This window comes from Dipodomys ordii, unplaced genomic scaffold, assembly GCF_000151885.1.
Source record: "Dipodomys ordii isolate 6190 unplaced genomic scaffold, Dord_2.0 Scaffold136, whole genome shotgun sequence".
Classification (NCBI taxonomy): domain Eukaryota; kingdom Metazoa; phylum Chordata; class Mammalia; order Rodentia; family Heteromyidae; genus Dipodomys; species Dipodomys ordii.
In genome coordinates this window covers 615,707-632,490 of record NW_012267352.1, presented here as the reverse complement: position 1 = coordinate 632,490, position 16,784 = coordinate 615,707, and the positions used below count along the sequence as shown (strand labels likewise).

At 35.2% G+C, this 16,784-nt stretch overlaps 1 protein-coding gene across 1 annotated transcript in view; it reads right to left on the bottom strand.

Moving 5' to 3' along the window:
* Usp25 (ubiquitin specific peptidase 25) overlaps positions 1–16,491 on the bottom strand; it is a 101,151-nt gene extending 84,660 nt beyond the window's left edge. The window contains exons 1-3 of the mRNA XM_013031017.1: positions 16,486–16,491; positions 4,566–4,643; positions 1,112–1,256 (exon numbers count right to left, since the gene is read on the bottom strand). Of these exons, the coding sequence (XP_012886471.1) occupies positions 1,112–1,256; positions 4,566–4,643; positions 16,486–16,491 (229 nt within the window). The remainder of the gene's footprint in view (positions 1–1,111; positions 1,257–4,565; positions 4,644–16,485) is intronic.
* Positions 16,492–16,784: the final 293 nt, after the last annotated feature.

The window sequence follows — 16,784 nt, the reverse complement described above, 5'->3', positions numbered from 1 at the left end:
TGTATCATATATACAAAACTTCTCTCATTATCTATTAACTATGAGAGGAAAGAGTAAATGGGCTTTTTCTGTATTTTTCCCAACTTCAACAAATCTATTAGCAAAGTCTCTTTAAACACATTAGCAATCACACTTGTTAAACCCAGACTTCCCTACGTAGGAGGAGGATGGGGGGAGATGGGAGTGGATGGGAAGGGGAAACAAAGGAGGAGGCAACAATGCTTGATAAGAAATGTACTCATTACCTTGCTCATGTCATTGTAACCCCTCTGTACGGTATTTTCACAATAAATAAATAAATAAATAAATCGATAAATCAATATCGAAACTTCCCAAATAAATGCTTACACATGGGTAGTGTAGTTTTTTTTCTTGTTTTAGGTGTAGAGAACGAACTCAGTGTCTCACACAAGCTAAGTACATACTCTACCATATGCACTCTCAGTCAGAGTACAGTTATTAACTCATGGTGTGATATAGAGGTAACTTGAGTGTATCCTGAAAAGCTCTATACTATGAGAAAAAAAAAAGCCCTAAAATCACATGTGAATCTGCCATGTATGCATTAATATGTACATACGCATCTGTGAGGTCTCAAAATACCTCTCCCAGGTTTTTAAGGGGTTTTTTGTTTTGGATTAAAGGAGATTTTGATGCAGAGTGATAGGTCTTTTCCCCAAATTTTTACTGGAAGTTGGGAGAAGGGAAAAGAAATTTTGTTGAAAAATAAACTTTCTAGTGATTAGAACTAGTACTTTACCTCCAAAGTAGTACAAAGCACACTAGTTACAGTCCACCAGTGATCATGATCTTTTTAAAATTCTAGCTATTTCTAATAAATATAGTTGAGACAATTCTATATTTCAAAGCCATAACTAGGTAGCTAAATATATAGATAACTAAATATAATCTGTTACCTCTAATTCAAGGGGAAAAAAAGTAGAATGTGGCTAATAATACTTGTTCTTTTCAACTACATTAAAAGAAACCAAGGCTAATTTAGTTCCTTTGCTGTGCTGTTCTTCACCCCTGTTCAAGAAACATCAGTATATTACCATGAGATATTTCTCATACATTTCATTCCATTATTTAAAAGGAAAAGACAACTTACTTGTATCTGCTTGGCTTCCCACACTGATGTATCTATCGTTGCCAGGAAGTGCTGTTTGATAGTAAGTGGTCTCCTCCTGCTGAGGGGTCTTTGCATTCTTTGCAGTAAGAAAAGCTACTGCTAATTCCAAGTTTCCATTACTATCCTTCAAAGGTTAAGACAGGAACATAGAATGTTTAGGAATAATTCTACACAGTATCTCACAAACTTTATATAATTTTCTGTATCATAAAAATCCTCCATACAAAAGCATACTTATAAACACTTAAATAAACTCAATCTTTTTCTAGGACTTGCCATATAAAAAGGAAATAAAAAGTACTATAAAAGTACAATGAAAGATAATATATTTAATTTACGTATTAGATGTGTAGCTTGGGGTGACACACAAGCAAAATGTCAGGGACTCAGAACGAAAATAGCAAAACATATTGAAATTCAACAGTATGGAAAGGTATGTGTAACTCCTGGACAGAAATCCTCAAATTAATCAAGATGACAATTCCATTCGAGTTTACGCATGAATTTTACTTAAGTTCTTTCTAAAATACATACCTAAGGTAAAAAGTCTTAAGTTCGCTTAAAAGTAATAATGTTAGAATAAAAATTTAAAGCAGCAAAGTGCTAAGAGCCTTGGCCAATTTTATCTTTATATTCTCTACATGGTTAATAAAATAGTATCACACTAAACACAGCTAACTGAAACAATATGAGAAGCTGATTACATGAATAATGGTCATTACAGTGGCAGATGTTAGAACATGGACAGCCCTGAGAACTTCACTATATACAACAGTGTAAAAGGAAGGCAGTGGAGGATTTTGCACAAGAATTACATGTTAAGACCTCATGAATTTTCATTGTAAAAGGTTTACACTGGCTATATATTAAGAACAGAACATGTGGTCAGGTGCCAATGGCTCATGCCTATAATCCTAACTGCTCAGAAGGCTGAGATTTCAGGATAATGGTTTAAAACCAGCACAGGCTCGAAACTCAGTGAGAGTCTAATATCCAATTAGCTTTCAAAAAGTCAGATGTGGACCAGTAGGTTCAAGTGCTTAAGTGCTAGCCTTGAGCAAAATTTAGCTGAGGGATAACACCATGACTCTGAGCTCAAGCCCCAGGACTACTGAGGAAAAAAAATAATAATAAGATTAAAGGACAAAAGCAAATCACCTTAAATACGGGAAATGATAGAAAGATCAAGATGTATTTGATGGATCAAGATCCGGTATTTGATGCATTCCTAAACGACTGAAACAAATGAAGTTCCCAAAACCCAGCTCAACTCTAATTCTAGCAGTCAACGGGGAGAAGAAAATTTGAAAAGAGGACAATTTGCAAAAACACCTCTGATTTATTCTGTATTACATTCAACACTGTGACATTATAAATGACTCATCAAAAATATGAGTAGACAATACTATCAGATTAGTAACTTAATCAAAAATGGTAATGGCTATCACATTGTAATGGCTATAAATTAATCATAGTCATGGCCAATTTTATTAAACACTAGTTCTGTGCCAAGAAATGTGCTGAGCATGTCATATGTCATCACACATAATAATGAAAAAATTAAGTACATAGCCTGCAACTGGTAGCTTATGCCTATAATCCTAACCACTCAGGAGGCTCAGATCTGAGGATCACAGTTCAAAGACAAACCAGGCAGGAAAGTCTGTGACATTCTTATCTCTAATTAACCACCAAAACCCAGGCAGTAATGTTCTGGGGCTCAAATGTTATAGAGCGTGTGCCTTGAGTAAAAAAGCTGTCTCAGGCCCTGAGTTCAAGCCTCAAAACTGAAATTACACACCAAAAAAAATTAGTACATAAAAAATGTCATACTTTGATTTAAAAGTATTGAAATTTATCAGAAACAAAGTGTTTCCCAAAGTAGATTCCACATTGGTGATTCTCAAGAGCACTGACTCATTATTAAACATCTCAAAAATTTACAACAGGCAACAAGGAAGGTCTAAATACGTTCTCCCACCCTCCCCCCCCCCCGCACCCTGTGATTAAAATGAAACTGAAGCTTGGGAAAACAAGGTCTCCTATTCATGCAAATTAAATCAAAGGAATGTAGATAAGACTTAATTTGGTCTACATTCTTCAAGTTAAAAAAGTAAAAATCTGCAAATTGAAACTGGGAAAGTGATGGGCCAGGAGCTTTATATTCTATGATATATTGAGAAAGGCATTTTCTGAAAACTGACTTGGAATGATGCAGTCATGGTATTTATCAGAGTAAAGGAAGGATTGGCAACATCTCAATGTCATACTCATAAAAGATGAGGTACAATACTTCTTCTCTCCAACAACTTACAGTGGCTTCATAACTCCTGTACTAATGCCCTAACAGTACTGTTGCATCACTTTCTTTATAGGGAAAACAAGATGAAGCAAAGCTTCCAATAAAAGAAACAAAAAATTTAATGTCGCATCCAGAGATCAAGCTGCTGTGGCTTCTCTGCCAGCTTCTTCCACTTTCTGGCTGTGAGATCTCAGGGAGTTAAACTGTTTTCCCATTATCTTCAAAAAGGGGGTGGGGGGGAAAGACTCAGGATGGTGGAAGCAACACTATTTAAGAATCATTATGAGGATGAGTTAGCACAAATAAAATCAGATAGTACCTAGCTCTATCAACTGTTTAGTTACTATTATCAGTATGGTGATTACTATTTTAATTATCTCATGATTTAAATTGTTTCTGGAAACAAAGACCTTTTGGCTCAAAATTAGTAATCATTTAATTAACTTTGTCTCATAGAGTAAGCGCTAAAGACTGTAATTGTATACATGACCATAGTAACAAAAACACTACATTACTTTTAACCTTTAATAGCAACAAATAATGAGCTTAAATTATAGTTCTAGTTCAAGAGCGTCATACATTCACTGTGAATTATCCACATGACTTATACTTGAACTTCTATGTGGTAATGAAGATATTTCACAGACATAACCAATGTACTTTATTTTGCTGCCTATTACAACTGAAACTTGAAGCCGAATATTTTTATACAGTTGAATGCAAAAATAAAATTGTATTTCTTCCTCTTGAGAAAAGTAAATGCAAGCTTTAACTCTATTTTCTACTTTATACTCCATTTATGCAACTTTCTGTAACACCTAACCCTGAGTCCCCAATTTAAATTCTAAGACTAGGTCTGTGGTAATAACATTAGTGATAGGATTCACATCCTACTGTTTTGCCAAAAGAAGCTTTCATGTAGAGAGAAGGTATCCATCATTCCAATCTGAAACATCAGATTGCTGAAAGTTAATATGGTCAAAATTGCAGTGCACTGAGTAAGGCTCTTTTAAAAGGTCATTCCTCTATCTCCAAAACTACCATAGTCAAAATAAATAACTCAACTTCCAACTTCAATACAGAGTGGAGGTGAAGATGTAATACAAAGTCCATGTCTCAGATAGGCCATACCTTCAAAGCTTGCTGCAGTATCTGGGTGTCATTAATGCCAGTAATTTCTCTCAACTGATTCAAAAATGTCTGTTGGTGCTAGAAGAAAGTAAAAAGTGAATTATTACACCATGAACTCTGAAAATACATAAGACCATTTATTCATGGAATTTCTTTGTATTACTCGTGCAAACTTTTAAATGATTTCAAAATAAAGTTCTAAAATATTCTGCATTGAAATGTATTGGAGTCAGAATTGCAAAATATACATTTTAAAACATGCTTAATTAGCCTAAGTATGCATAACATACAAATTCAGGTCCTAAGTAAAGTAGAAGGGGGGAAAAAAATAAAATGTCAAAGACTTCCCTATCCATGTAACTCTTGAAAAAGAAAATCTTTTCCATAAAAATCTTATTAAGGAGCTGAATTGAGATTAACCAATAAATAAGATAAATAATAATAATAAAGTAAATAATAAATAAGTACAATAAATAAATACTTAGGCAAAGTTATGTTAAAATCTAAGAAAGTATAACAACTCAATGAAACAATCAAATTGCCAAATTTACAGGGTTTAAGGAAAAATTGTCCTTAAACCTATCGACTTTCCTATCAATTTCCATTTAGAAAGGTATTAGGAACTAACAATGGACTCATGACTGAGTTAGGCAGCACTTTATGATGAATTGAGGACGTATAAAAATACTATGGAGATTCTCTTCAGCTAATTTGATGTCTTAAGTCATTTAAAAAAAAAAAACAACTTTAGAAGCCTGTCTGTAATCTCACTGCAACGAGCAACAAAACCCTATTATTTTCCTTAAAGGCAAATTTTTCAACTATGAATCTAAGACAGATAATTGGAAATCTGAAGGAACAAGTCATTTATATAAATGTTGACGGATATTATTTTTTAAATGCTGGAAAAAAATGGAAACCATGTAAATGTCCTTCTACTAAAGAAACAGTTCTCAACTTACAGAGAGTTTTTTAATATTAGTTTCTTAATATACAGAGGCTGATCTATGTCTAATTATAAAGTCAGGCCCCAAGACAATAGTGTAATTCTAGGGAGCAATTATATCAAATAATTTTGATGTAAATGAACCAAGAAGCAGTTTGAATTAAACAATGATGTGTGTGTGTGTATATATATATTCATCATTTACAAAATAATTTTTATTATCATTTAGTAGTTGTAAAAGAAGTTTCCATTTAACATGCGAGTTTATAAATGCAATGTACCATGGTTAATGTCACCTCTTTCAAATATTTTCATTAATAACTTCATTGTGAAAATACTGTACAGAGGGGTTACAATTACATGAGCAAGGTAATGAGTACATTTCTTATCAAGCATTGTTGCCTCCTCCTTTGTTTTCTCTTACCATCCCTGACCCGAGACCCCCTACCCCCCCACCAAAGTTGTAAAGTTTGTTTTTCAACATAACATCTTGTACATCTTTCAAATCTTATTAAGCTAACAGGGTAGAATACCAACCAGTATAAAACCACCTTAATGCCCACATAGTAAGTGCCAAGCTGAACATAGAGCCAGAAATGATTATACAGAACATGCCAAATCCTTATTTTTATCTGACATCACTGTCTTAACACAAAGGACAATACTTGCATGAGTTGCTTCCTCAAACATGTACAACTCTCTTAAGAAGATGACTTGGGTAGTCCACTTACGCTGGAAGAATGAAGCACTTGGCCAACCAGCAACCATCTGTGAGCATGATGATAATATTCAGTATGCAAGTGAATTTTAGGATGGTTCGTTATAACCAATAGTTCACTGGAAAGAGTGCAGAATGCTATTGTATTTTAGAGAAAAGCAAGACCTGGGAATCTTGTTATAGTTCTTTAGGGTTTTACTTTTTACTAGTCATACTGCCTAGAAAAATAGCAGATACATATATATATATATATATATATATATACATATATATGTATATATATATACATATATATATTCATGGTTTAAGTTTTCATAAGTTGTGACTCAGAATGAATGATAACAAAAGATAGGGGGAAGATGCTTAGGTGGATTAAAGGTAGAAAGAATGTTCTTAGCTGAACTGGGGGGATGGGGGAAAGGAAAAGATTTTGCTCCAGAGATGTACAATCAAAAAAAAAAAAATTCTGTTAAGGCAGAGGGAGCCATTTCACTTATATAGTAAAGCATCTTCTTGTCTTTGAAAATCTGGTTCTTCATCTCCTAAAAAATCTGCTTTGAGGTTTCTTTCTTTCTGTTTTGTTTGTAGTGGCTGCAAGAACCTACTGTCTTTTAAAGTTTGACTGTCTACTTTACCAAAGTTCTGCTCTGTGATATATCCTGATCATTAACTAGAAACATGTAAGGATCTCTCTTCCTATAGCAGCAATTACAGATCCAATATGGACCCAATACCGTTGGTTCTTTTTATTGAGTTCCAAGGTCCTCCTTCTATTGATTCCTTACCCATAAAAGTAAATGGGGATGGGCTCAACCTGTTCCTAGTGCTGGACCAAGAAGGGCAAGATGAAATGTCTAGTAAGTCTCCAACCTGTGTCTTGAGAGCCCTAAATCTATAGCTTCTAAAGCCTGGAATACCAGGCCCTTAACTCTCAAGGCTTAGAGATGTAAATCTCTTTATCTTTCAATCTAGCCTTAGGGGACTTGGACTCAAAGGCCCAGGATTACCAATCCTCAAGAGCTTCTCTTCTCACAATTTTTATCTAGGTAAAGCAAAAAGATGCAGCAAGCTCATTTGTGACAAAAGAAAGCATGTTTAGCAACAATACAATTTTCTAAGGATGCACTGGCTTACATTAAGAAGACTAGCATTTATTATGCTCTTGCTATACAAGACTATCGTAATGTTTCTAGTAGAAAACCTCACACCCACTTTTTAGGAAGTAGCTACTGAAGTATCAGAATCTCTTCAACAGATTTTAGAGTGCATTCAAAGACAGGAATGAAACTAGGTCTTTGAAACTCTAGCTCATATACTCTCCATATTTTCTTGATTACTGACTGATTTCATGAAAAATAAAAACTCATAAAAAAATCATCACTGACATAAAATATTCAGATAACAGTCAAAGAAAACTGAAGCACTGTTGAATTTATGGCAGAATAAAAACTGTGCTAAGAGTTGAATGACTCATAAGTCAGTCATTGGCTTCTTGAAATAAATTTCCAAAAATAAATGAAATTCAGTTAAGTCCAAACAAAAGGAAGCCAAAGGTTTTTACACCTAAGGGAAAAGGCTAGCTTTTCAAAATGATCTCTAGAAAATAGAGAGAAAGAGAAGAAAAGAGGGGGTAGGGAGCCTTCAAATTTTCTAAGAATACAGAAAAAAAAAACTTGGCAGAAAATGACATGTCATTCTTAAACTTCAAAACAGTGTGCAAGAAAACACTGGGAGGCAGTACTGGGCAGGCATTTCCACAGTACCCACCTATGCAAGTCTTAGTTCATTCTACTGTCTTTAAGGTCATCAGCTATCAGTATATTTATTTTTGCAAATAATTATATATGTACTGGCTATCACTTAGCTGTTTCATTTCATGTTCTCACCATAACAAAAAATCTCCAAAACTCACTGACAGATCATTTCATTTATATAATAATCCTTTGTGAAGGGAAATTTCCCTTCTGATAATACTCTGGCAGTCAACTGACAGACACTTTAAACAGGAGATAAGGCACACAAATTCATTGTGTGAGAGCCTCACTAACCTTTCTCTGGGTTGGCCTTGGACCTATATCCTTTAGTTGCCTTCCAAATAGCTGGAATTACAGGTATGTGCAACCATGCCTGGTTTACAGAGCTGTCTTTTAATATGAAAAGGCCCTCTGCATGCCAGAATCTCTATCTGAAGCCCTCCTTGATCTTCAGGTTTGTTTCTTTTCCCTCTAATGCTCATTCAGGGTCCACAAAGTATCTTTCTCTTTCCTAAGACAAAACTCTGCACATTCACACATTCGTTTGTTCTCTTTTAAGGTTAGAAAAGTTCTCTTCAAGCTCACCATAGATATATATAATGCAGTATGGCTTATCATCAGATCAGAACTATTTCTCTCATTAGTGTACTTCTGGTACCAACTATAATGCTAGCACATGAGGAGCTCATTCATTATGAACAGAATGAATACAGCAGAGTGTGTAAAGATGAATTCAATAAGCCATAGAACAAGACTTAAGCTCATCCACAGAACAAAAAACACTAGTAATGAGGAAATCAAAAATCCAAATCTAGTTATTAAGCAAATGTTTTACACTTTCTACACTTTCCTACACTATATTTGAACTTCACAAGCATTATTTTCTAATCCTGATGTTGTCAATCCTACTGAAAGGTTCATGCACATGTTCATGAACATATCAAATGTTCAAAAGGAAACTGAGCCACAACAAAAATTTTAAAGCATTTATTTCAGTGAAATAACTACTCAATAAATGAACCAGAAGCTCCACCTAGGAAACACAAGAAAAGGCTTTCATGGGATGAAAACAGAAGTAAAGCAAAGACAATTTTGCTTTTCTTAGTCTATTCTGGTGAAAAACCTTCAGGTGTTATTCAGGTTTGTTGGTGACTTCTGATGGAGCTTAATTTGTATGTCTCTTTAATATTGGCATTTACAATAAATCACTAGAGTTTTGCTTATGCTTACATATCAAGCAAAGTTTAGGTCATTTATGAAGTCGAATGGTTTTGTCTCCTCAGAGATTCATTAAGGCCTGACTTTCACTCAAAATGAATTTAACACATCCAATGTAGTAACCCAAGAGTGGTTTCAGGTATGTTGTATTTCATACTTCCAGTTAAGTATACTTAAAAGAACTTCAACATTTAAATGAATGACATATACCACTGTATCTTATTATGCTATATCATTTCCATGGAGTCTTATAAATGCAAAAATTCCAATTTTGGTAACTTTCTTCCTATCTTTTTATAGAATACCAAAGCAACACTAAGCATTTATGTAATGTAATAGAATACTAAAGCAATATTAAGCATTTATGTAATACAAGCACTCATATTCCAGTGAGGCATCTTGCTGATTATTCTGGAGATAAGCGTCACTCAAATTTTTCTGCCTAGTCAGATTTCAAACCAGATCCTCCAGATCTCAGCCTCTTGAATAGCTAGAATTGCAGACATGAGTCACTGGTATCTACCTCAAAAATCAATTTATTATCCCACAGTCAGCCACATAAAGCTACTTGTAGTTGCTGTTTCAGTGTCGTCCATTGTTTATAACTTTTCTTAGCCTACCATAATAATATCACTCTGCCTATATATCTTCAGCAGTTTATTGCAAACATTATCTGCTCTGTGACACTTTCCCTGACCTTCCTAGATCCTACCTTTCCCTTATCAATTTCTAATATCACATATGTATCTCTGACTCACACTACATGTAACCAAAAGGTCTGGCGTATTATTTACTTTTCAATGTGCTTAAAACAGAGAAAAAAATGAGACATGATACTAACTAGTGATTGCATATTTTAGTAGAATAGGGAAAATGAAAACCTGAATCCACAGTTAATATGAGGAGGCAAGATTACATTTATTTTGAATATACAAATTTGGTAGTAGTTGATATACATGAATGGGAAAAGACACCGTCTCTCAAAGATGGAGTTTACAAAAAATAGCAGAAACTTAAACACTAATTCTTAGTAAATCCAGAGTTTTAGATATCCAGATGTTAGGTACGGCTAAAGAGACATGGTGAAGGGCAAAGAAAGAACATTTATTATTTATTATTTAGCATAGGCAATCATGGAAAGACAGCACTTTATTTCAACCATCCTTGGAGCACAGACACGTGCTACAGTTTAAACAGACAAAGAACTAAGGGGAGAGAAGTGCATAGTTATTAGACATCCCCAGTTTTTGATGTGATCTGCTGGTTATTTTCTCAGTCCTTGTACTATGAGTTCTGGAGAAGCTGATATACCTTGATTACCTGAGGGGAGCAGAGGGGTCAGGATAAATCTCTGACACTTAGCAGGTGGACCATTCCTTCCTGGATTCTAAGATGGCTACAAACTAACTGTAGAAGAGAATGGCTCAAGACAAAACACATAGATATAAAGTGGAGGTTGGAATGCTTGGCTCTTACCCTACTTTTAGTTAATTGATGGGTCTAAGTGAGGAGTTAGTGTTCCTGAACAAAAGCAGCATTTTAGTAACTGCTACATTAGGAAATTATCAGTTAAAAGACACAGAAAAATATAGTATACTTAATGGCAAAATTCTATTGCCCTGGATTTCCATGTATATGTTCACAATTTAACTACACAAGATTAAAGTTGTAGTTTAAATATATGTTCTTAAGACTAAAAAGCTCACAGAATTCTGCCCAACAGTACAACCTACTTGCCACTGTTTTCTACTGATAAGTCTCATCTTTCTCCTCATATAATAAGCTTACAAACATTTAAAAAGTGTGGGCAGCCCTATTATTACTCTAGAAAATGCTATGATGTGGTATCTGCAAGAGCAGTTTTCACAATGCACAGCCGCATCTTCCTCTCTGGACTATCCAGACACTCAGATATGTTCACAAGGCAAAGTTCCATAAATTTTGGCATTGACCAAAGTAAACAATGACCGCTACCTCTTATTTACACCATATGTACTCCGCTCTATACTAAACTACACAACCTATTTGGTATAATATTCAGCTTGAGTACACTGCTAAAACTACATTTTCTGAGCTAGGGGAGGAAAAAAATAGAGAGCAGTGGAAGAAGGAAGAAGAAAGAAGAAATGGGGAGAGAGACAGGGAGGAAGACTGAGGGAAGGAAGGGAATGAGGAAAGGATGAAGAGAGGAAGGGTGGAGGGAAGAAAGGGAAAGGGGTTAAGCTGTAATCCAAACCTGGGGACTCATCTTAGGGAACTTGATAATGGCTATCAACTAACTACCAGGGTAACAGATGTAGTACAGAGGACAACAGCAATAAAATTTACTCCAAAACATATTACAAGAATATCCTGAACGTATGCAGTAATCCCTTTATTTGAAGTCAAATAAAGTTGACCATCTGTCAAAGTTAACCTTGTTATTCTCAATGTTCCTATTTAGTAACTTTGGTTATATCTAAATTATCTGTTTATTGTGAAGCAACTTTTAGCAAAATTGCAATCAAACATTTCAAAGTAGACAGTCACTGCTATCCCTTTACTTAGAAAAACAGAAATAAGCATAAAAATTTCTGCCATAGATTCAATGTTGAGGAAGGTTCTATTCAATAAAGTTGTTGGTTCTTGAATTGAAATCGGGATGAATTTATCCACCTACTAAAACAAAATTCAAGCAGAATGAAACAAATGCAGAAAGAAAGAAAGAAAGAAATAAAGAGAGAGAGAGAGAGAGAAAGAAAGGAAGGAAGGAAGGAAGGAAGGAAAGACAAAGAAAGAGAGAGAAAGAGGTGGGGGAGGGACGGAGAGGAGAGGAAGGGAGGGGAGGGATGATTAATTCCAGAGCAATAAGGAAATACAAAGTGGGCAAGAAAGTTCAAATAATAAAGAAAACTACTTACATATAAGAATAAATTAAATCTAAGTATGCATTAAACAGGATGCAGGGGCAGCCTGCTGTAGTCTCAGATACCTGGGACACTTAAAGGAAGAGGATTTTGTGCCCCAGGGTTCAAAGCCAGCCCCCAAACAACAAACAATCACTTCTGTTCATAAAAGTATACCATAGAGCAAACAGACATCCAGAAAGTAAAGAAAGATATAAACTTATAAAACATAAATGGGAAAGCAAATGTAGTGCTATGGTTTGGGTAAGCATTCCCCCAAAGCCCACACTTAATGTTTGTTAAAACCTTATGAACTTGACCATGAGAAAATGTTATTCAGCTGAGCGTGAGGACATACCTAGAACCTTAAGATTGGGAAACTGGCTATATAGCCAGACACTGTCTCAAGAAAAAGAAAATGCTGACAAATTCGTAGAACTATTACAAATCATATTTCCTAAACAATGTACCAAAAATAAAAATCAGTAAATGAAAGGAAGGCTACATCACAAATCCTACCCATAAAGTAAACCAAAAAGAGAGGAATGAACTGGAGGCAATACAAGCAACCTAATGAAAAAGTTCAATGCACTGACTGAGTTCAAACCCTGGTACTAGAAGGAAGGAAGGTAGGTAGATAGGAGGGGGAGGGGAAGGGCAGGGGAGAGGAGGGAAAAAAGGGAGGGGAGGGGAAGGGAGGGGAGGGTACAGACTGCAGATTCTAAAGATTCATGTAGTTCAGTGCAGAACAGCAAATGTTTGATTCATTTTTTTCCTATAGTACTGCACAACTTCAAAGATATGTCACCTCATAACAAATCTGAAATGTTCAACACTTCCATTAAGTACATTCAGTCTGGTTTTTCTTGACCACACTTGATCAGTCATATGTAAAAAGTACGTTAATCTGCTATCATTTTGGTTATTTTATGGACACAAAATACACTATGCCTTCTGGTGGATGAGGGACATTTAAGTGAGAAAATCTAGAGCATGGCACCAGTAAGTAGCTCATGCCTATAATCCTAGCTCTTCAGGAGGTTGAGGCCTAGAGAATCACAGCTAATACTACCTCAAGAGACTCTATTTCCAATTAACAAGCAAAAACAACCCACAACTGGAAGTATGGTTAAAGTGACAGAGCAACAGCCTTAGACAAGGAAGCCAAGTAATCAATAGGCCCCTAAATTCACGTCACAGCACTGGCAAAAAAAAAAAGGGGGGGAGGGACAAAATTCAAATCAGATTTAAAAACATTTACAAAACTCAGGAAATGAAGACTGAGGTTTTGGCATAGTGGCATGCAACTGTCTTTTCAGCTACTCAAGAACAATAATGGTTTAACACACCACACACACATCTTTTTTTTCACTCTCTCTCACACACACACACACTCTCACACACACACACACACACACACACCTTTTTTTCTAGACCTGATCTGAAATTAAAACAAAAAGGCCTGGAATTATTCTTCAAATGGTGGAGCACCCACCTAACAAAAGCAGAAACTTGAGTTCAAACCCCAGTACCACCAAAAATAAAAATAAAATCAGGAAACTCTGTAATATAATTTATAATGATGAAACAATACACAACTAAAAATTAATGTTAATAGTGTTCTAGAACTTAGTTAAAATGGAAAATGAAAGAGGTACAATGACAAGAGTTAGAATGGTATACTGAAGAAATTTTTAAATGTTTATTAGAACAGAATTAAGAAGGCTAGATATAATGTTAGAATACAAATCAAAATTAGTTATGGCTAAGGAACAAGTAAGGCATAAGCAGCTAGAACACTATCTCTGTGCTCAAATCAGGTCTTATGCTAACATTGCAACCCTTTCAGAGAATAGAATGTCCCTTTCATGTAACCTTTAATTAATATAGCTATTAAATGTTATATGATTTTATAACATTAGATTATATCTAAACTTGAAAATCTCCGTGTTAGCTAAGAAACTTCCCAGTTTGTGTTGTTCTTCTGGTTTTGTTTTAACTCTGTATTTGTTTTTCTTTTTTGTTATTGTGCAGATACTGTACAGGGGAGTTACAGTTACATGAGTAAGGTAATGAGTACATTTCCTATCCAGCATTGTTATCCCCTCCTCCTTTTTCCCCTACTATCCCCCCCCAAGTTGTAAAGTTTGTTTTTAACAGTGTCTTGTATGTCTCATGTTACAATGGGATAACTGTATTTGTTTAATCTTGTGGCATACTTTCCATCTAACTAACCACCCACGCAATTAAATGAAAGCTGACAGGTAGACCCATGAGATTCCTGTCTACATTCTCTGCAATTGCTTTATCTTCCATGTATAGAATACTTGCTTGTAACTCCAGCAAACACTGAGAACTAAAGAAGTCACTTTTGTCTGTTCTAATTTTAAAACTTTAGAAGATTCAGAGGCATTTGATCAGTGGTACAAGGTCATAGAAAGGTGTTTTAAGCCTACCCCAATCTTGTCTTTTCTCTCACACTGCCTATTTTCCTAGCATGAATGCAGTTTCAAGTTTTCACTATTCCTTCATATTTACATCTTGAAATTTAGTGGGGGAAATAAGGCAAGTAATTGACATGCATTCCTATGAGGAAACCACCTATTACTACATGAAAAAAAAAAATACTGGCTGAGTCCTACTATATACAAAGAACAGTCTAAGGAACTTCCTGTTTTATTCAACTCAAAAGGATGCTTTCATCTTCATCTATAAGTTAAACTAGATCCTGGGAGGAAAGAACTTATGTTGCCCTAAAAAATCTTCACAGTGAGCTTGAATATCAAATTTCTAAGGATCTAAGGATTCTCCACTTAAATAATCATAAAGCACAAAAGCTGAAGATACATGTCCAAGATCCAAATTACCACAGGTTTAATGATACCTCATACTGTTTTTAACTTCACCTGTAACATCTCAAACTCAGAAAAGCAGTCTCTGGAGTTTTCTCCCCTGACCTGACCAAATTTGAACAATCAACCAAAGAAGGCAAAGACAACCTCTTATCTCTTTATATACAATGTCTCAAGCCTCTTTGTCAGTGAATAAAAGACCTAGGTACGGTTTGTGTAGGGTTTAGATTAAAAAAAATAATAACCTTGAAACTATTTTAACCACTGTAATGTAGCTTAGTAACTTAAAATTTATGAGCACACCTGCACACACACTATCTTTTTAGAAGAGAAAAACAGGGAGAGCAGAAAACAAGCTAGAAGTTTGGATATACAATATCCATTACCTAAGCCATCAAGTTTCAAAGTGAAAATAGTTTCACTTTTGTTTCTTTCCAAGTTTGAAGTTTACTTCCTAGTTCCTCACTTGAAATCTATCTACTTCCTATTCCCTACCTGGGTGGTTTGAAACCTGTCAACTTCCTTTCTCTCAACATAGTTTCAAGGATTAATAAATTTGTACATGATTTTAATAGTTCTAGTACTTGTAAAAAAAAAAGTAATAGTCTGTTAACACAGAAAGCAACAACAATACACATTTAAGTTTTCAGTTTTAAATACTAGTGTTAGAACTCATAGGCAGCTTGTAGGTAGGCCCTGTCACTTGAGCCACATCAGTCTTTTTTTCTTTAAGCACAAGAATCATGATGAAACTATAAACACATGTTGTTCTAAAAACATTTTCTCAATATCAATGAAATAACCTAAATACACATGCAACATATTAAAAATAACATCTATACAGTGATTCCAATAAAGACTACTGTCTCTGTGTAGGGAAGGGACTCACTAAGAAGCAGGACTTGCTAAAACCAAGATCACTTTCTGAAACTTGATTCTGGACACTTTTATGCAGACACATAGGAACCACCCAAGAGTCAGCATATCTGACTCAATGCTTCAGTTTAGGCAATTTTTGTTTATTTATTTGTGTTGGTTGTGGGGCTTGAACTCAGGGCCTGGGCACTGTCTCTGAGCCTTTTTGTGCTCAAGGCTAGTGTTCTACCGCTTGAGCCACAGTGTCACTTCCAGTGTTTGAATGGTTAGTTTTGGAGTAAGAGTCTCACAGAGACTTTTCTGCCCCAGCTAGCTTCAAACTCTCATCCTCAGATCTCAGCCTCCAGAGTTGCTGAGATTACAGATGTGGGCCACCAGTGTCCAGCTGGTTATTCAATTTTAAAAACCCACAAATTCATAAATTTCTTGCCATTGTTTAAGCTTATTAAAAGATGTGAAAAACGGGAGCTACGTTCTCCCTTCTGAAATAAATAGCCATTAGCATACAACTCAGAACAGGAAGCATAAACAAAATGCTGCCGAAGCTTTAAACTATTACTTGGTAGTTATTGACCACATGATTCTCCCTAAGTCTGTAACTACCACACACTCAACATCAAAGATTAAGGTCTTCAAAATACACATGCAGGATTAGGAGGTAAACTTCTTACCTTCATTATCCAATCTTGAATGTAACTGCTGTAACTGCAGTCTGCAATCTCAATTTTTCCAACAACTTTGCCAAAGTACTTAAATTTAAATAATGCACTGTCCTTGTTTCCAACATTTTAGAGTGTCTTTAGTTACCTCCAATACCGTCAGAAAATTGAACAAATCATCTCAGGGCAAAGATGGTTAACAGGCTATTCGGATCTACAGTCCATTTTGGTACAGACCCTACTGAAGTCGAAATTAACTACCAGGTGGCAAAACTACATCAGGGTGGGGCACCCATTACTCACAGGAGTAA